The 21,534-nt window shown below is 43.2% G+C and overlaps 1 protein-coding gene across 5 annotated transcripts in view; it reads left to right on the forward strand.

Annotated features, from left to right (window-relative positions):
- capt (adenylyl cyclase-associated protein 1) overlaps nucleotides 1–21,534 on the forward strand; it is a 37,979-nt gene that overhangs the window by 9,056 nt on the left and 7,389 nt on the right. For all 5 annotated transcript variants that reach the window (XM_080270176.1, XM_080270177.1, XM_080270179.1 and 2 more), the window contains 6 exons: nucleotides 5,280–5,479; nucleotides 7,744–7,952; nucleotides 8,584–8,765; nucleotides 11,929–12,053; nucleotides 12,540–12,797; nucleotides 13,869–13,976. In XM_080270176.1, coding sequence (XP_080126302.1) covers nucleotides 5,280–5,479; nucleotides 7,744–7,952; nucleotides 8,584–8,765; nucleotides 11,929–12,053; nucleotides 12,540–12,797; nucleotides 13,869–13,976 — 1,082 coding nt within the window. The remainder of the gene's footprint in view (nucleotides 1–5,279; nucleotides 5,480–7,743; nucleotides 7,953–8,583; nucleotides 8,766–11,928; nucleotides 12,054–12,539; nucleotides 12,798–13,868; nucleotides 13,977–21,534) is intronic.

Consider the following 21,534-nt stretch of genomic DNA (forward strand, 5'->3'; position numbering starts at 1 on the left):
TCATCCCACTACTAGAAGGTTAGCATTATCTTCATGTTTATCCTTATTGCTAGTAAATAATTATCATATAGTACACTTTTTAGCCCTGCCGTTACACACTATAGTCCGTCTGGTTTAAGTGTTTTGTTACATAATTATATTCTTATCATGTGGAGAGCATAGGAGATAGAAATTGACTCGGAGAATGTTTGCGAGAGGGGAAGGGGAGATTGAGTATGAGATAGAGAGGTAGTAGTAGTAGTAGTAGTTGTTCCCTCGGCAGTCTGGCCGAACAGCCCTGAGTCCCTTAGGAAGGCCATGGCCGAGACCGGGCTTTCCCACAGAGCTCTCAAAGAGTGTATGTTGTGTTGTCGGCATAAGTGATTGTGTGGAGAGGTTTGTGAGTGATGGTGGTGGGAGTTAGAGAGTGGGCAGCCTGATAGCAGAGGACACAGTAACATGGAGGCAATATGTTCATGGCCACTGCTTCAGGATTAAGGCATTTAAGTAAAGGCATTGTATATAGTTAGATAGAGAGATGACAAATAGAGATATAGATAAGTAGAAGGCCCCCACAGAGTGGACTGCAGAAGGGGAACTTATATCTGCAGTCCACTATGTTCACATTTCAGATGAACCTGGAGCTTTACTAGTTCTTCAGTTACTAAGCTGAGTAGAGTTATGGGAGGCAAACTGAAAACATCCAGGGACAAGGTCATAGACTGTGACCTCTGGGTTACAGGACTGAACAGAGTGGCTGCTAGAGATCAAGCTGATGCATGCAAGCATGTTGGAGCCTTTATCAACAAAGTAAACAAAGCTGAATAATATTGCCCTGAGGTAGCAAGAATAAACAAAGTAAGTGCCTCTATAAAAACACAAGATGAGGAAGCTTCAGGACCTTTCAGCTAATGCTCTTGATGTGGTGTGGGTGATTTTGTGTGGTGTGTGAGAGGATGGTATGGTGTGTTGTGTGGGTGGATGATTTTGAATGGTGTATGAGTGGGTGGTATGGTGTGGTGTGATGTGTGAGAGGACGGTATGGTGTGGTGTGATGTGTAGTGTGAGAGGGTGGTATGGTATGTGGTGTGGTGTGATGTGTGAGAGGATGGTATGGTGTGGTGTGATGTGTAGTGTGAGAGGGTGGTATGGTATGTGGTGTGATGTGTAGTGGGAGAGGGTGGTATGGTGTGGTGTGATGTGTGAAAGGATGGTATGGTATGGTATGGTGTGGTGTGGTGTGGTGTAGTGTATGGTATAGTGTAAAGTGACATGGTATGGCTTCACAAATGGTTAAAATCAGTGGGAATGCAGCATCGTGTTTGAAAATCATTAGAGAGAGAGAGAGAGAGAAATGCTCCTGCCCCAAAAAATACATTGACGGAGGGAAGGGATTAAGTTTTGATAAGTTTACCCAAGTTATTAATCTCTTATAGTAGTTTATTTCTTTCAGTGCTATTTTTTAATTTTAAGGCATTTTGTTATTGATGTTTGTGATTTATAGTGTGTATTTATTTTTTGCAAGATTTTTAGGCTGTGTACTCAGTTAATTTGTTATTCTTAAGGTTACTACCATTTATTAATCAGAGTTCATTTTAACCTCTTTGCTTTTTATTAATATGTGAGTTTGGTTTCTGTCTATTAGTTTCAGTTAATTTTAGTCTGCTTTTTATTGGGTAAATTGTGAGTTATTTTCCAGATTGTGTATATTTTTGCTAATTTGTGAGTTATTTGTAGGGTTTGTAATACGTTTTAAAGGTTTTTAATATTAATTGGTTTGCATCAGTTTCTTTAATATTTTGAAGTAATTTCCAGCTTTTTTTTTTTTTTTTTTTTTTTTTAAGCCTCATTTCTTAAAACTTCTCGCCCTCTTTTCCATCTTTCCATTCTTGGTGGCGGTTGGGCCGGGCTTTTTCAGCAGGGCGACGAGATGGGTTGATTTGGGGTGGTAGGTGTTCCCTCCCCTTTTCCCCTTTTCTCCTTCCCATTGCGTGGTAGTGTGCCCTTTGAAGTGCATTGACAGTACTTTTCCCACCCAGTACAGTACAGTACTGTATAGTTTATCACAGTATTTTTCCCCGTCATTCTTGTTAGGTACTTCTGACTCCACCGCCTCCCCTCCCTTTCCTATTCCTTGTCCTCTGTCATCCCCTCCTTGCCTTGCATGATAGTTTGCCCCATGAAGTGTGTTGCCAGTACAGTAGAACCCCAGGATTCGTACACAATTCATTCCTGGAGGCTGTACGAATTGCAAATTGTTTGAAAACCGAATCATTTTTTTTCCATAAGAAACAGAGTATTTTGCATTAATCCGTACATAAAACCTTTAAAATAAAGAAATATACCTTGTAGATGATATAAATGATAATTTTACTGCATCTTACCTGAACTGAGGAGAGCTAATGGCTTAAGTGGATGGATGTGGAGAGGAGGAGGAGGGGTGTTAGTTTTTGGAAGGGGAGTCACCTTCCATGAAAACTGTAGGTAACTGCCCCTCTGGTGTTTTTCCTCTTTTCAGTCTCTTTGGATGAGGAGATTCATGGGATTGGGGAGATGCTTGGGGCTGGGTAGATTCTTGGGGCTGGGGCAATGCTTGGAGTTAGGGCATTGCTTTGGGTTCTTTAATGGTAAAGAACCTGATTATGTACAATTTTCTAAAAGAAATATGTAATTTATCACAAAGTTTAATGGAACCTGTATGACTGATGCGTAGCTGGCGGAAAACAAATTGGGACTGGCGACCATGTGACACCTATGACACCGTGTCTCTTAGTGCAAATGGCGGGTCTCCGTACGAAAACTGGAGCGATTTTTGGACGAAAAAGCTGTTTGAAAACCGAGTTGTACGAGTAGAGGTGTCCGAATTCTGGGGTTCCACTGTATTCTTCCACCTTTTGTGTGTGTGTGTGTGTGTGTGTGTGAGTTTTGGAGGTTTTATTATGTCCATCCCCAGCTACTTTGTGAGTTTTGTAGTTTTCCTAGTATGTTCTCCTCCTAGTTTCTGTTTTGTGAGTTTTTTTTCCTTATCATTGTTTTTCCTCCACCACACAAAGTCTCATTATTTATTATTTCTTAACACTTTTTCTTTCCCTCCTTGTTAGATACAATACAGGCGGGTTCCGTTATATGAGCATCCACTATACAAGAAACTAGTGATGTGAGAATGGGCAGTTTAGACCCAAATTTGGTGGTGCAGGCAGGGTCAGTTAACGTAACTCTATTGACATATTAAGTTATGGACTTTCTTATATGAGTTTTGCCTTTATATATGTATTTATTTATTTCAATCTTATACAAGTTTCCACCATCAGAGAGGTCTTTCATTAACATAACCCACTGGTATCATGGGACCCGCCAGTATTATTTTTTGAGCGCTTATCCAGGACTGTGGTTTTGTGAGTGGTTAGATTTGGTGTGGTGAGATATATATACAGTACAATTCCCTTTTTAATAAATCTTTGGTATGTTGTAATGCCCATCAAGTGAATAGAAGAGTGTAATGTTGGATGGTGGCACAGGCTGGCCTTGGAGGCATCCTAGCACCGCTACCATAGTGATTTATTCTGCACATTACACTGCAGAATCCTCCAGTATTATTGGTGCAGACTATGTTGATTTTTAAATATGCTAGAGAATATTTAGGTGTAATACTTAACATACCAGGGAATATCAGGGTGTACTAAGTACAGTAGTGTACCAGAGAATGTTAAGGTGTAATTAGTAGTACAGTATATCAGAGAATGTTAAGGTGTAATAAGTAGTATACTGTACCAGAGAATGTTAAGGTGCATTAAGTAGCATATCGGAGAATGTTAAGATGTAATAAGTAACATAAAAAAGAATGCTAAAGCATAATAGTCAATATAAATCACTGAGGAAAAGGAGTTGTGAACTATCCAAAACCATCTTCAGTATACTCGTAGCTTAGGCTGTTCATATGAGACAACTCTGCTGTTCTGTACCAGTAGGACAACAACAGCAATAATATTCTTGGGATCAGGTGTTCATCAAGAATTTACCATATGGTACTAGTAAGGTAGCACATTATTTTATTTTTTTTAACAAATCATTCACTTATGTCCTTATTTGCGTGGAATGAAATAGTAGTGCTGAAAAGATTAAACTGATGCTCAATATAAAACCTTTGAAGTACTGTATATTAAAAATTGGAAAATTGTGAAGGCTCATAGTGAATCCTTACGAGTGTTAGAGAGGAAGCCAAACATGCGATGGTCACAGTCATAGCATAAACACCCTATACTGTATATGGTTCCACTCATTTGGCACCACCACTCATGTCGCACAAACACTCCACTCAGCCCTCCACAATATACTTCATTTATCTCTCTCTCACAACATGAAATACAGTTCACAAATAATTCCACAACATACAGTACTTCATTTATCTCTCTCACAGCACAAAATTCAGTTACATACAATAATTTAACCACACCATAACACACACTCCCATTAGTGTAATGCTGCCCCCTCACACCACAACATGCTCACACTTTATGTCTCCTAATCTCACAGCACATAATACAACACAGATCAGTCTACAGTACAGTGATTTCACAACACACTATCCTCATTGTAATGCTGCCCTTCCCAAAACAACACACTAACTTCATATATAATCTTTCGTAACTTAAAATACAACTTACTGTCTTCACTCACACCACAGCACACTAACAGTATATCTCTCTTGTAACCACAGATTCAACTTGTGAAAATCCACACACACCATAACACAGTCTGACTCGCCTCATTGTAATGCTGTCCCTAACACCACAGTACACTCGTTTCATGTATCTCACTGTCAGCACAAAATATAACTCACTGGTATTCCACTGAGGCAGCACACTTACCTCATGTATCTCTCTTTCACAATCCACTTTTACCTCAGGGCAGTACAACACCTTGATCAGAACACTAGACAGCAAGCCCCCCCTCCCAGTATCCGCCAGTCACAGGTGTCCTTCAGTAGAGCTTATCAAGCACACCTGCTTGAGTTGCCAGCTTAGATTTGGGTAGGGTGTAATCCCAGATGACATGTGCCCTGCATGTAGAATAGGCTCACACAACATAACCCACATTATGGAGCACTACAGTGCACAACACATGCTACACCAAGACCAGACAAGGTGACATGAAGATTATTTGTTTGTGGCTGCCCCTACTGGGATAAAGGCATCTGACCATACAATAGATAGCTATATAGCGCACCATCATTAACATATTTTTGTCTCACACAGAGGAAAGCTTGGTTCCATTGATTAACATATTCCTGTCTCCCTCAGAGGAATGTTCAGTTCCATTTGTTGTTGCCTACGACGACCTACTTTCGGGGCCATTCAAGACGTTCTACGAGTGTAGTCAGAGCATTGGAGGAGATGTGGCTGTCATGGCTAAACTAGTACAGGAGGCGTTTATCAACCAGCGAGCCTTCCTGGTCATGGCATCAAAGAGTCAAAGGCCCCTTGATTCGGAACTACCACAGGTGAGCAAATAGTTGTACTGCATACAGTTCCTTCTCTAACTATGAATGTGATTGGGTCCCAGGGTTGGGTTGTAACTCAAAAAGTTTGTAAGTTGAAATTGACTGTATTGTCTTTACTTAAACTTGCCCTAAAATACCGATCTCCCCATCTTGAATGCTGCGTAGTAAGAATAGATTGGCACTAGATTATGCCGCTAGTCACTAAGATGTGTCGTGGAAAGTTTGTAGAGGATCAGTATTGTCCCTTTGTGCCACAGAGCTGCGTGAAGTAAGTTGCAAATGTGACAAAACTCTGAGCCAAGGTATTGTACAGTATAAATGGTAGGCCAGATACAGTAAGACCTCACTATAACGGACTAATTGGGGCCCAAGCCATTCCAAAAATTGCGAAATTCCGATAAAAGCGACATCCGGACTTCCCCCTCCTAACCCAGACTTTTTTCCAATATACCAGACATTAATCCAGATCACACGAACAGTTTTTAAACAGTTTTGACTGCCATTGCGGTACTGTACTGTGTTATAACTTCACTACATTAATCAAGTGGTATAAAATATATAATAATGCTGTGCTGTACACAGATAAACATGTCTTTTATTTACCTTATTGTATTGAACATAGCTGAAGTGGTCAGGCAGTCCGGACTGCTTCTGGCTTTATCGGACTTTTTCCAATATGTAGGAATTTAGTCCGGTAGCTCCTTGATTCCGATAAAAGCGAATTCTGGTCTATTGAAGTCCATTATATTGAGGTTTTACTGTATGCACAAATCACTGGTGAACATGATCAGGAGTTGAAGCGAAAATACTGTTGTATTAATTGTTTTAAATGAGTTATGTTAGTTTTAGAATTTTAATGCTGAACTACTGAGCTATGCAAGTGCTGGAGAGGGAAGCCTTCATGTGATGGCATTTACGTGACTGAGTGGTGGCGTTGCTGCCCTATCCCCCCAAAAGGATGGTGGACTGCAGAAGGTAACTTCAGTTTGCAGTGCATTGGGTTCAGAGTCAGATGAGCCTGGGGTTGCAGCTACTACTATTACTACTGTTATTACAACTACTACTGCTACTACGACAGTGTTGTGTAGGTTTCATTGAAAAAATAACTCGGTAAATGCAGCTCGGATAAGTTTAAGTCCGAATGTTCGTAACTCAGAAGTTTGTAAGTATGGGAGCAACTGCAGCGGAGAAGTAAAGGATTTTGTGTAGTTGTTTTTATCTCACTTGTATCCTGTTGATGTAATAGCCTTTGTTAAGCTTCCTCTCCATCTACCATTGTACAGTACTTGTACTGCTTTGTTAGGCCATACAAGCATGGTAGTTACTGGAACTGTAAAAACATCATGATCTTCGTGTTTATCAGTCATTATCATTTTTATCTTCCTCATCATTGTTGTCATTGTCATCATTACCATCACCATCATCATCATCATCATCTTCACATTGTCATAATTTTCATGATTGTCTTCATCATTGTCATTATCATTGTCATTAATCAGTTTACTAGTTTCAAAATGTGTGGTTAGGTTTCAGGAAAAGTAGGTAAATACAAAACTAAAAGCTATACTGTATTTGGCTTCCCTAGTGAAATGGGCTGTGCAATCATTCATGTGTTATTTAGGTCATAGTTGTCTAATATAATACAGTAATTCAGTTCAGACGCTCCATCTGGATGTGGGCTGTGGGACTTTATGTCTGAGGGATGATTGGGATTTATTGCTTTTATAATGATACTCTGGGAAGAGCAACCAGGTCACTTGAACAAAACCTCCACGTTCCTCCCCGCCTCTCTTTGGTGAGGCACTATCAGCCGCTAGGGAGCATAGGCTCATTGTATGGGACAGTCCTGCAGGGGTGATTTCTTCCCAGAGGTTGACGAGTCTGTTTGGCCGGACAAACTGGAGTTGCTGTATGGTCCATGGTCTTTTAATCTAAATATAAGGGAAAAGCTTATGTCCCAGTTTCTCTCAATTCACAGTACCATATTGGTGTTTGGAAAAAATATTTGATATACTGTTGTGTTGTTTTTGTCGGTGTTAAGGAGCCAGGCTTATCTGAATGTAAACTTAGTGAACTACATGCTTAAGCTGCCCTTCTCTTGCAGTTGTATCATTCTTTGAGGGATATGGGAGGGATGAGGGGTTTTTGTGTAACCAGGCATCTCCAGTGCCCAGGTAAATTGATGCCACCACATGGTCATTATTTTCCATCATCATGAGACATAATATTGACTGCCTGTAATGATGCCGTGTCCTTTCCCTTAGGTGCTGGAGCCAACTGGAAAGAAGATCCAGGAGGTGATAGCCTTCCGTGAGTCCAAGCGTCAGTCCCCATTCTTCAACCATCTGTCTGCCATCTCCGAATCCATCCCAGGCCTGTCCTGGGTGGCTGTCGCCCCAGCCCCTGCACCGTATGTCAAGGAGATGGGAGACTCTGCAGTTTTCTACACCAATAGGGTCCTTAAAGATTACAGGTGAGCTTGGGGATGGAGGGAAGAGAAGGAAGAGGGACTACATCCTGCGGTAAAAAGATGAGTGACAGTGTGGTTTTCTACAACAGAGTTCTGAAGGAGTACAAGTAGGGATGGGGAAGAAGGGAGGAAAACTGAGGAGGGAGGGACAGGGAAAGGGATCAGAAAGGGAGAGAGAGAGAGAGAGAGAGAGGAGAGACTGCTATATATCAGGGAGATAGATGATTTTTTTTTTTTTTTTCACAGTGTCATTATGGATTACAGGTGAGGAGGGAGGGAGGGAAAGAGGTGTTGTTGTTGTGGCCCCAGGCTCATTTGAACATGAACCTGGTGGACTGCAGTCCAAAGTTGCTTTTCTCTTGCAGTGTTATCCTCTTTTGGGAGCAATGAGGAGTGAGTTGAGGAACATTTGTTTAACTGGGCCTGTTATATATCAGTGTCATCATATGAAGGCATCTCTATACAGCATCAAAGTGCCTTTATGTACAGAATTGACAGACCTGTGAAGTGAGTATAGCACTGGAATTTCATGCATATTGAGACCTGCCGGAGTTAACAAGAGACCTTTCCTGTAACAGTGATTATGAAGATGAAAGTGAGGTAGGAAGCTAATATGAAACATCTGTACACACAGAGAAAAGGACAAACTACACGTGGAGTGGGTGCAGCACTGGAATGGTGTGTTCCGAGAGCTTCAGGAGTATGTAAAGAAGTACCACACAACGGGACTTGCCTGGAACACTCGTGGTGGCAATGCTATGGGTAATTTGAAGGCAGCACCGCCAGGCTGTGGTGTGCCTCCACCTCCCCCACCAGGTTTGTTTAGACATTACACTGTCATTATAGACCACTCCCTGTGTCACCATCTTATATTAACCCAGCTTAGTTCACAATTCCATATCTCATTTCATCTCACTGAACCTCACCTCATTTTACTCTCATGTCCTCTCACTTGTACTTGAGTCTGTTGTACTCCACTCCTCTCCTTTCCTTTCCTTTTCTTACTTCATCTCATCTCCGTCCATATCCTCATTTCTTGTCCTTGACTTTTCTCTTATTTTCTTTTTTCTTCTCACCTTTCTCCTCTTCACACCTCTCTCTCCTCTTCACACCTCTCATCTTTCTCCTCTTCTAATCTCACATTTTTCTCCTCTGTCCTCTCCCTTGCCTTGCCTGTTATCCCATCTCACTCAGGGCCACTAATTCTCATCTCATATTATCTTCCCTTTTCTTGCCGCGCTGTTCCTAATAAATCCTCACCTCATCGGTAATCTGTTTTCTCTGTTTTCCTTTCCTATCTTCTTTTTTCTTCATTGTGCCTCACCTTTTTTCTCCCCTTCTGTCATCTTCTTTACTCACTTTTCCTTGCCCTCCTTTCAATTTTTTTCTCTCTCTCACTTTTCCTTCTTCAATTTGACCATCTCTGCTTACCCATTAACCCCTTCAGCCCAAGATCTCTACTTAGCTGAATACAGTGATTAAAACAAAAAAAGGGGGGGGGGAGGTAATTGAAAAACTTACATGATACATAAGATTCTTGCTGGTAACTTGTCATTATAAGTCAGAAATATGCTCCAAAAAAATCACAGTTGATTCCATACAGTTGGTAGAGTTTAGAGAAATTGCCAAGTCAACATTATATATACCGAAGAAACCTAACTCGCCTGGCAATATCTTGTGTGTTGTGGGGACGGCTAATGTGGGGTTGGTGGTGGCAGTGGGAGTAGGAAATGAATAAATGATACCGGTAGAGCTTTGATACTGATAACACTGACTCTCCTTACAACACATGAGAAATTGCCCAGCAGAGTGGAAGTGGAGTGATATATGCTTTTACAGGATGGGAGTAGCTGATTTTATTATTGTTATTATTATTATATCATCCTCATTATGCCACCACATGAAGGGTAAAGTTACTTATGGGGAGAGCAGTACCTTCATATTTACAGTATTAACATTCCACCACATGGCAGAGAACTTCACCATTGATTTCACCTTTTTTTCCTCCCTTGTTTCAGGCTCTCACTAATCTGATTCTGATCCTTTTTCTTTTGTAGTCATAGGAATTTTCATTGTAGACATAATTTTGTGTTTGTAGCCTTGAATAGTAATGGAGATGGCATAGGAGAGTCAATCATCGTTATAAGGAATTCATTCATTCTTTTGGCCCTCTTCTATGGGATTAAACTATAGATATACTCGTATTCCATATAGATCCCCCTTGATGGAATTATTATTATCTGGAGATGGGAAGAATGAATGGATAAAAAAAAGTAGTCTCATTCAAAAGTGTGATGGATTCTTGTAAGCTGATTTGTCAGTTTCCCTCAGCTTGCAGTAAATTATACTGTACAGTATAGAAAAATTGATATTCTTAAACCCTTGTACAACTTATAATGAGGAATGACTCTATGCCTCTACTCTAGCATTCCTTTGTACAGTATCACACTAAGTATCATTTTACCAGAGTTCTAAATACCTATTGGACTGGTTTATGATGCTTTAGCTTACCATCTCCAGCGGTGTAACCTTCATGTAGGAGCTAGCATCACCTTTTTAGATCATGGCTTGTTTTGTGCCCACCCAGCTGATGAAAATTTTAGTGTTAATTAGTCCTTCAGCTTCAACCATTGATCTCTTCAGTCTGACAGGCCTTTCCTAATCTAAACACAGAGTGGTCCATATATAACACTCCTCTTCCACCCCACCGGATGATTTCTTCTGTGTTGTGGGGATGACAGTAATATTGCAGGTACATTTAAACACTCGTAAATAATCCACTGCCACTGCCACACCCACACCAGCAGACTGAACCATCCCTACAACACATAAGATACTAGTGGAGCATTATTTATTGACCACTCTGTATCATCATCTGGGGATAAAAAGAACAAAATGGAAACCCTTTCACTAGGATGATCCATTTTAAAATTTATTCCTGCTATCTCCAGACAATTTTCCTAAGGTTTGCAGAGACTGTTCATAATGCCAGGGATAGAAACAGTATCCTTGAACCCCTCCATAACCTGATTTCCCTTCTTAAGCTGAGTAAAAGTGCAGTCCCAGTCTCTGTACCTACTCACTGCTGATCCCCCCCTCCACCCACCCTTCGCCCATGACCCTCCGCCATCTTTGTCCCGCCACCTTGTTCATGGGCTGATATACTTGTGGCGTTATGAGGCTCCCTGCTGCTACCTCCTTACTGTTTTATTTCTGCATCTGGCATGTTAACCCCTTGAGCCCCAGGACGTCTTTTTCACATTCTAGCTGACATCAGACTGGGTTGTATTTTATGTGGCTTCGGAGATTTTGTTTCACCTCCTGTTTAGTGATTGATTTTGTTTGTTACACCGCAGTATCCTCTTGTATGTTACTGATGTAAACTAAAGGGATAAGGGACTGAATAAAGAAGCTGCTAGAGATTGAGCAGTGTGGAGAGCTGCCATTAGGTGACCAAAGCCAATGCATACAAGCATGTTAGGGCCTTTGTAAACAAAACAAAAAGAGGATGTTCAGATGTAACATGCACAAGAAATCGCAAACAGTGAGGTGCTGTGAAGCCTCCTGTGGCATCTAGAATACAACATTGCATTATTCAACTTAGGAGAGCTGCCATATAGTGAAAGGGCTAAATCTAACCCTTCCAGTTTTAAAAGTTTCTCCTAAGCTGAAGCATTTGTTTATTGAAAGCAAACCCAGTCCCGTGAAAATAGGATAGTGGACAGCAGAAAAGGAGCCGTGTCCCCTGAAATATGGATAGTGGGCTGCAGAAAGGGGTAACTTTAACCTGTAGTTCACTGGGTTCACATCCAGATGAGCCTGGGATCACAACAGGAGAAGAATAAAATGAAAGATGTCATGGCACTGAGGGGGTTAATCTGAAACTGTACCATCTTGCACTTGAGTATGAGCTTACGTTGATGTTGTTAATGTTGATGTTGTAAGCTAATGTTGTTGTTGTTGGGGTTGTTCCGTGTAGGCATCCCTCCCCCTCCCCCCATGGTGAAACTGGAGTCTAAGCCAGCCAGCGGCGATGATGACGGACGCTCAGCTCTCTTTGCATCCATTAACCAGGGCACCAAGATTACATCAGGACTTAAGAAGGTGGGTTGGTGGATATGTATGTTGCCTTGTATGCCAGTGACTAGACACATAATGTGTACAAGCATGTACAGTGATTGTACACTGATACTGTAATACCCCCCCCACACATACATACATACATCTGGCATTACCTACCACACAGGATTCATAAAGCAACAGATGCAATATATTACAGGTTTGTGAGGTGGAGCTAAGATTTCAGGAACTTGTATGGTGTGTGAATACTATTTGAGTCATGTCACTTGGTATGCCGTTGATAATGCAATATTAGAGAATTTTAACAGAATTTTTGTTCAAGTTATGAAGCAAGTTCTGGAAACAAGTTAAAGTTTGGGATGTCTGTAGTGATGCACGGCTGATTTGAAGTGTTCTTCCACAAGTTTACAGACAACATTAAGACTCACATGAACTGCAGCTTAAGACAACAGTAACCATTTATCAAATACTTCCCCCCCCCCCTCCTGATTTTACACTTTCTCTTGCCAGGTCACAGATGACATGAAGACTCACAAGAACCCCAGCCTAAGGGAAGGACCACGGCCGTTTGTTAAGCAGTCAAGTCCTCCTGCAAATTCTTCAACTCCAGTTCGTGACCCCTACAGTGGGACTCCACGCATGGCACAGGAGGGCAAGAAGTGGTTTGTGGAGTACCAGAAGGACAGGCCAGATATTATCATCTCAGACGCCAAAATGGACCAGTCTATTTACATCTATCGCTGTCAAAATACAGTGGTTCAGGTCAAGGTGGGTGTTGTTTGGTTCAAAGTGGAAAGCGGTTCTGGAGATGTGGCACATGTATAACTAGGCAGCTCTTTAAACAAGTATAATTCAGCTGTTTCCATATCCCCCTGAAAGGTGGATAGTAGACTGTGGTAGAAGGCCAGCATCAATCTAACACTATTCAGGAACAAGCAGAAATCAGAAATATGCAGCCACAGTGTAAACTCGGTTTATATAAAATACTGTATTACTGACATGTTAGCTAAGGAAAATGCAGGTTCAGATAAAGATTATTTGATACATACTGTAAGGTAAGATTAGATAAGCATTTGGATGTAATAATACAGTTTAGATTGCAGGTACAATATTTTGTGACACAGGATGTGTCAGTGAACAAAGCCTGGGATATAGCAACAACAGTATTTTCTCAGCGCATGATGGCACCCCCACTTTTTCAAAGTTCACATCAATAGTTTTTTTTTTTTTTTTTTTTTTTTAGTGGGGCACTCCAGCTGGATGGGGTCTGTTAGGGCTTACTGTACATCCAAGGGATGGTTGGGGTTTATTGCTCATTTAATGCCACTCAGAGGAAAGTAGCCTAGACCTGGCCTCAGTGCTCTTGATGTGGCAGAAAGTCATGTAACGCACCAGTCAAGGTGAAGGCATTGTGCATGGGTTCAAAAAGAGGTGGCTGGTGATTCTTCAGTCATGTAGTGTCACCAGGGGTCCAGCTGGTCACTTACTCTCAAAACCGTAGTGCTGTAGCTTAGCTTTGGGCCTTTACATCTCACAAAATGTATTATGGGACTGGGTGTTACTGTTTCCATTCACGGCTACATCTTTGATATGATAATTTTGGAGAGTTTTACAGAAGGAGGGGGTGACAAAGGATGAGATGGAGGGATGGAGTGGAGAGATATACAAGTGAGGGGGATGGGAGTTTGTGGGAGGGAGGCCAAATTGCAAAGGATATGGCAATATGGAGGTTTCTTTATGACCACCTCTTACAGAAGTAAGGCATGTGGGAGTAGATAGATCAGTAATTTGCATCTTTGTCATAACAGCATTTTTGCTAACATATGGCATCTTCCTCAGGGCAAAGTGAACTCTGTGATTCTGGACTCTTGCAAGAAGTCATCTGTGGTGTTTGACAACCTGGTGTCGTCAGCAGAGGTGGTCAACTGCCAGTCATGCCAGGTTCAGGTGAGCTTGGTGTAATCTGTACTCGTTCAGCTTACACAGCAAAATTCTGTTTATAGTAATTTCCCCAATATGACTCCCCCAAAGTTGCTGCAAAATTCTAGTTATATATAGTAATTTCCCCAATATGACTCCTCCAAAGTAGCATATCTTACCCCACAAAGATAGGATGGGTAATGGTGTGATTTGTGGGAGATGCAGGGTGGGGAAGTCTGTGAACACCAGAGTTTTAAGTGTGTGTGCATGGATGGTGTGGGTGAACACAGGGTGGTGAGGGGGATGTGTCTGAGTGAGTTTGAAGGTGGGGAGGAGGGCATGGTGGGTCTGGAGAGGGAGGTTGGATGGATATGGTGGGTAACTGTGTGAGGTGTAGGAGCTAATGAGGCAGGAGAACTGACAAGTGATTGAGCTGACAGGATGAATTTTGTGTGGAGGAGTGTATGACCTGAGTTTGGCACCCCTTTTTGACTTGACAGTCATTGGATTGACCTCCAGACTGGTGAGTTTAGAGCCACAATTGGAATATTTTTTGACCTATTAGGTGGAGTCAGGATTACAGGGACAGTGGTGAATGAATGGGAGCGTGGCTTTAGTTGGGCAGACGTTCGTAAGTAAATCAGCCTACCAAGTTTTTCATCTGGCTGTCTGAACCCTACCTCAGCCAAGCTCAGGGTGGGAAAGGTCAGTATGATGATGGTCTGGGTGACATCCTCTTTAGTGTATACTTACTGCTCCCAGATGATTTTGTTTAGCTTATGAAATGCCTTCTGTATGGAAGTCATTTATTAACCTGTGGATTGTGCAATTACCTTTTTTTATCCCACCCCATGGTGTGCAAAAAAAAAAAAAAATTATAAACTTGAAGATAAACATCCAGAGCATCATGCTGGCATATATATACAGCATATAAATCTCCATCTTTGCGTAGCGCCATGTGCAAGTTTGCATAGGGGCTGAGTAGAGAAAAACGGAATTTTTTAAATTTTATTTTTTGTTTATTATAAACTTGAAGATAAACATCCAGGAGAACTCTTTTCTCTCTCCGTTTTTGCTTAGGGGTGGAGTAGTGAGCAGTGATGCACGGCCACTGGAAGGTTAGCACAGCCTGAGCTGTGGCTTGCAACGCGGCACTTCCCAGCCTGAGCTGTGGCTCACAATGCGGCACTTCCTAGCCTGAGCTGTGGCTCCCAATCCATGGGTTAAGACTGTATTTAACCTGTCCAGTTCTTAAACCTTATCTGCCGAGGGTTTCACGCCATCGCCCACTCCTCCTTATGGGGAATTTCCGAGATTTTGGGAAAAGTACCCTTACTTCAGACTCTAATATCTGCCAGACTGTAATAGCTAAAGAAAAAAATAAAGCTACATAAGACTCAACAACTCTTCCTTTTTCCAACGAAGGTATCCCGAGGTCTCCAGGTGCTCCCGATTGATGAGTAGGATATGTTGAAACGACTGGTTTTACATGCTTAGGCGGGCTGGGTCCAAGCGTGATCTCTTCATCAGACATGGTCTGGTAGCCAGGATCACCTCTGTCATCGTCCAACCAATCCTGCACGTCAATGATGTTCACCTCCTCTCCCGCCTGTCTAAGGCAACTGTGAAAATCATCCACGTCAAAGCTCTCGAAGTTGTGTTCGGCTTCGATTCCCTGCACGAGATGAGACCAACCGCTCTTGAGGGTTTTGACGGAGACTTCCTTCCACGCGTTCGCCCAGTTGAACACGGCAGACTACAGGTCGTAACGCCGAAGATTCTGCAAGGTCTGCTCCCCATGTGTGTCCTCCACCAGGTCCTCTTCCTTCAGCACCACCATCACGTAATTGAGGAACCTCTGCTGGTACAGTCTCTTTGCAGCCACAATCACACCCTGGTCCATTGGTTGAATCAGAGCAGTCGTATTAGGTGGCAGAAACATGCACCTAATCTGCCCATCAAAAGCAATCAAATCCTTCTCAGATGGATGCGGAGGAGTGCCTTTACATGGTCGCGAGCGATTCCAAGGACCTGCGTTTGATAATGGATAACTTCCTTAACGGAATGTCTGTGGAACCAATCTCTGAAGATCTTAGCCATAAACCAGGCCTTCACAGAATGGTACCATACAACAGGCAGGCTGTCCATAAACCCACGGAGACAACGTGGTTGTTTTGCACGTCCAACAACAATGGGTTTGAGGTGGTGCTTCCTGTCAGCATTGGCACTGCACAAAACAGATACACGTTGTTTGGACAACTTCTGACCAGGCACAGACTTCTCCCTTTCCCCAGCCAGGGTGTGGGTGGGCAAGGAGCTGGAGAACAAACCAGTTTCGTCAGCATTATAGACTTGACCAAGGGCAAGGTCCTTGTCCTTGATCAGGTGCTGCACTTTCTGGAGAAATGGGTCTACTTTTTCCGCTGCCGTGTCCAAGGCTTCGCCGTGTGCCTTACGGTCCGTAAGTCCATGGCATTGCTTGAACCTGAAGAGCCAGCCCTCTGATGCCTTGAAGTCCTGGACGTTGTGCAGGCGTGCAAACTTCTCAGTAGCAGCCTTCACCTTGGTCCCACCCACTAGCACACCGGCACCACGTTGCAGACGTAACCACATCAAAGTCGACCAGTCAATAATGGCGTGCCGGGCCTGGGCCATTACCTTCCTATCGCCACGTCGTGTGCTTTTGCCAAAGTCCTGTCCGTACTGCGTAAGCTTGTCGCGTGACTTCATTTCGAACAAAGTTGAACGGGCTAGATCATATTCGTGAAGAATGCATCCCATGGTCCAACCTGCGTCAATCTTGCCCAGTATCTCGCGTTGCTTCTCCAGACTCAGAACCTAACTCTTCTGCCTCTCAGGTGAAGGTGGTGCCATCACCACACACACAAGAATGCAGCAGAGCAGGGCCACAACTTGAAGATGGTAAGGAGTCACCACAAAAGCAACTGCAGTCACAGCCATTGTTGCATGCAGAACCACTCACAAGGGGCAGAAAGGTAGGAACTAAGGTGCGGGCTTCTGTTCACTGGCAGGCTGGACAGTACAGCCATATCGCACCCAACGGTTGCTTTCAAGCACAGAGGAACAGGCAGTGTATGACTTACGTGGCCTGCCAGGCGACTCTAACTTCGGTAAGGAAGTGGTCTGGCGCGTGTGATGGGGGGTTTCTGCACTAATTCTGGAGGCCTGGGGACTCCCACCATTCAGTGTAGGGCCAGATGGGCGGTTTTACTGTATATTTACTCGTGGGTTGTGGTCTGTGTTACACGTGCGGTGGCCACCGGTAACCCTCTGCCAGGAACAAGGCTCGCCTCCGCCGTTCAAAAATAACCTTAGAATTTTCTCGACGATATGCTCAGTGTATTTCCCAGGCAAAATTACGTAGGAACCTTACCAAACCTAACTTTTCCTAATAGGGCTGCTTGGCTAAGGTGGCTGACTGTAGTACTGAAACAAGTACCCATACAAAATGGAAGTGTATTGTACAGTACAGTGCAGTAGAGTACTGTGTATAGTACAGTACTGTAGTAATGTACTATCATATGCATTGGTACAGAAATTACTGGGCTGATACTCTGTCATGGAATCTTTTTTTGTGTGTGTGGTGTGTGTGTGTGTGTCTCCCAGTGGCCACGCGATTTTTGACCTTTGATAGAGAGGCGGATGGGCACTGTGACTGAACATGTACTTGTGGGTTGTGGTCTGAGTTACATGCATGGTGGCCACCCACACCCCTTAGTCAGGAATCCTTTCGAAAATAACCATAGGATTTTCTCGAAAATCTGCTCAATATGTTTCCCAGGCAAAATTACATAGAATAACTGTATTTTACCTTACCAAACTTAACCTATCCCAATACGGCTGCTTGGCAAATGTGGGTGACTGTGGCATTGAAACAATACCCATACCAAATGGAACTGTACTGTACATACACACCTACAGTACAGTACTGTACTGTGTACAGTACACTACTGTAGTACAGGGAGTCCCTGATATACGAAAATTCGAAGGTATGAAAGTGAAAAATATAGGACAAAATTCCCCAATACAAAAGGCATATGCTTCGATGGTTTGAAAAGCGCTATGAGAAGATGATTCAAATATGGCACACGACTGACCGCAGCACAACTACCATGTATGGAGAGGCAAGTAACTACGTCCGCTTTGTCCCAATCTGTTCCTGCTCCTCTGCTGTGTAGTGCATTCCTTCTGTACTCCGAGAATCTTTCGCATCTTGCATCATGCCACCTAAGCGTCCTTCACCTTCATCATCATTATCTGTGGAACCTCGCAAAAAGAAGCAGCACCGAACCCTGATGCTGGAGCACAAGCTCGAAATTATCAGGAAGCACGAGGAAGGCCTGGGTGTGAGTGAGATTGGGCCTCACCTGTATATACTGTACAGTACTGTTTTCTATTTTTTACTCAATAATTTGATAAATAAACAACTGCTTAAAGATCATTTAGCCTTTTTTAACATTTCTGCTGTAGATTTAAGAGCTTACAACCAGCCTAGTACAGTACAGAGTAGTTAGTTAACAGTTTTAGGGGGACTCCTGGAACGCATCTTCTCATTTCCTTAAGTTTCTTATGGGGAAAAATGCTTCAGTATATGAAAAATCGATATACGAATGATTTTAAAGGTACCCAACCTTTTGTGTATCAGGGACTCCCTGTACTATCATATGCATTGGTACAGATATTACTGTACTGTAATGATATTGTACTTAGCGTCGGAAGGTCTCTCTCTCTCTCTCCCTCTCTCTCTCTCTGTGTGAGGTGCGAGTACCTCCTGGTGGCCACGCGATTTTTGACCTTTGGTAGAGAGGCGGACGGGCGCTGTCACCGAACATGTACTCGTGGCTTGTAGTCCGTGGTCGATGGTGGTGGCGGTTAGGCATTGTCAGTGAACATGTACTCGTGACTTGTGGTCTGTGTTACACACGCGGTGGCAGTGAGGAAGGAGCTAGCCTGGTGGCTGTGCGATGCTAGACAGTGGGTGGGGGATGCGTACAGATGTTTTGACACCACTTGTGGGTTACGGCCGTATTGCTCAGGTGCTGGAGGTTCATTGCGAGTGATTGCACGAGCGCGCGACTTTGACCATTCAGTACAGGATTGGACAGACATTTTAGCTTTGGTTGTGGATTATGGACTTCTTCATGCTCAAGGCTCGAGCCCAGCGGCCACGATACCTAATGTTTGAACATGTCGGCTGACCAGCCGAAGTTCTCAGGCACTTTACATGTGGAAAATAGCAAGTAAATTCGGATATTGGTTTAATAGAACCAAGGCCCAGTGTCCAGATACTGAACACTTCCGGATAATTGAGGGATCACTGTAATTACTTTTACTATAATTCAGAGTGATTTGTACTAATCAGGGACATCGTGAAAATCTTACAAATGTTATACGTAACTTACATTATTTGTACTTCACATCACAAATATGCTTATGCTTACATATTCAGCACTATTTTCCTGAGTATCGGGGGAATAAATTTAGTCATAGCCAACGAGGTAATTTTCTTTCTGGCCTGCTCGCAAGTGGTTTTCTTTCATGTAACAGGTAGGCTAACTCAAGGTATTTCCAATAATTTTATCACCAGTAACCAATAAACAATAACCCTTATTGCATTGCACTTGTAGAACTTATTATAAAATACTTATATCATAGCACTTACTAGAAATCACTTATAATATCTAACCTTTCACTTATAAAAAAACACACACTTGTGCATACCTGTATACTGTTTACACTTTCCCACATGCCTGCTCAGCAATCACACTTGGAGTGATACTCGCAAAAACATTTAGGGCATAGGGGGACCTTGCACTCTGCACATTGGTAGGCAGTCTCTTTTCGTGCTGGGGGATGGCGTTTGGTCGTGTTACAGACGTGGCACCGCCCGTATGCCTGACGACCTACTGTGGGACGGCCAGTCTCTCCCAGCCTGTTCCACCAGAAATACTCGGCACAGCTTAGCCTGTCCGCTGTAGGCAGTCCCCTGCTTAGCACCTGGCACCTGTGCAATTGAATACTCTTCAAGGAGTTTGCATGCAAGCTGTCTCTCAAACTCTCATAGAGAGATAGGTTTCCTGACGAGCTCCTTGAACAGTATGAAACTGTTCAGGACGGCGATATCAAGAAGGTGTAAAAACGCCTTAACTGTTCAGGATGGCAATATCAAGAAGGTGTAAAAATGCCTTCATGTACCACCTGCAGGACTTATGTAGGCGATCAACCTCATCAGTTAGCATGTCTGATGTATCAACAAGCCGCATGTTGATAATATAGTTGTTGACAGCATCTGACTTCAACACGGGTCCCCTAGTCCTGTAGTCTGTTTTTCCCGTTTCCTTAAACACACCCTTATGTACTGTTGACATGTTAACCCGTCTCTTGTCATGCCAGAGAAGGGCTAACATGTTGCCACATTTCTTGGTAAGAAGGGCTCCTTTCTTAGATTTGCTGGGAATACAGGGAAATTCTTTCTGTTTGCCCGAACAGTTCCACGGGACCCAGTACCGTTTTTAAGCAAATACTTGGTCAACGCTGGGGCATTGTATTAATTATCAGTGTACAGAATGTGGTGCCAGTTGAAATACCTCTCCATCAGCACTTTCACAACTGATGCCGAGAAACTGTGAAGATCGTCACAAGTTATATCAACATTCATTGCTGAATAAACTATCACATCGAGCACATCCAGTTTTGCAGTCGCAAGGACAAAGAATTTCAGCCCGAAGCGATAATGCTTTGATGGCACACAATGAATAAGTGCCAGCCTGCCCCTGAATAACACCAACAACATGTCAATTACCACTTTCTGAAACGGATGAAAAAGCCTGGAAAATGACTCCTTGAGCATTGTTAGAATGGGTCTAATTTTCCACAACCTGTCGTTTGGTGCAGGCCTATAATTATTATTGAAATGGAGGAACCTTAGGATGGCCAGGTACCTATCACAGGCCATATACTTACCTAAGACAAGTGTGCCCATGAGTTCATCTACCTACCAATAGTCCTGGAGCACATGTTTTTTTTACGTGTGCCATCAACATGGTAAGGGCTATCCACACAAACAACCCCCCCACCTCCACAGGTTGCCAATCCCTCATGTGTGTGATTTCGCTGGCAGCCACATCCACCCACCGCTACACAGCCTGGTGGAAATTTACTTTTTCCACCAGGTGTTGCATAATTGCAGTTGTGAATATTGCTCTGAAAATACTGCTAATAGTCCAGGGCCTTGGGGGAAGCTCATCCTCATGAACACCTGCTCCTTCCTCATCAAACACCGGCACAGAGGGCTCAAATCCTGCTCCATCCTCCCAGACAAAGGTATCCACTCTACTCACACCTGATATAGCGGGCTGTTTGCCACGTGCAGCACGTTTCCTCTGCATGCTCGCACGTCCAGGGACGGGGTGAGGGCAAAGGAGAGGGAGAGGTGTGGGAGGTGGAGGAGTAAGGGGGTGATGACTTACCTGATGCTTGCATTCCCTGGGAAAACACTTGCTGCTGAGTAACATCCTGAAGGGCCCAGTTGTGGTGATTCTGCCCTTGAAGTACTCGGCTGAGG

The sequence above is a fragment of the Coenobita brevimanus genome, chromosome 39, assembly GCF_032717465.1.
Source record: "Coenobita brevimanus isolate Jiangsu-jjx chromosome 39, ASM3271746v2, whole genome shotgun sequence".
Classification (NCBI taxonomy): domain Eukaryota; kingdom Metazoa; phylum Arthropoda; class Malacostraca; order Decapoda; family Coenobitidae; genus Coenobita; species Coenobita brevimanus.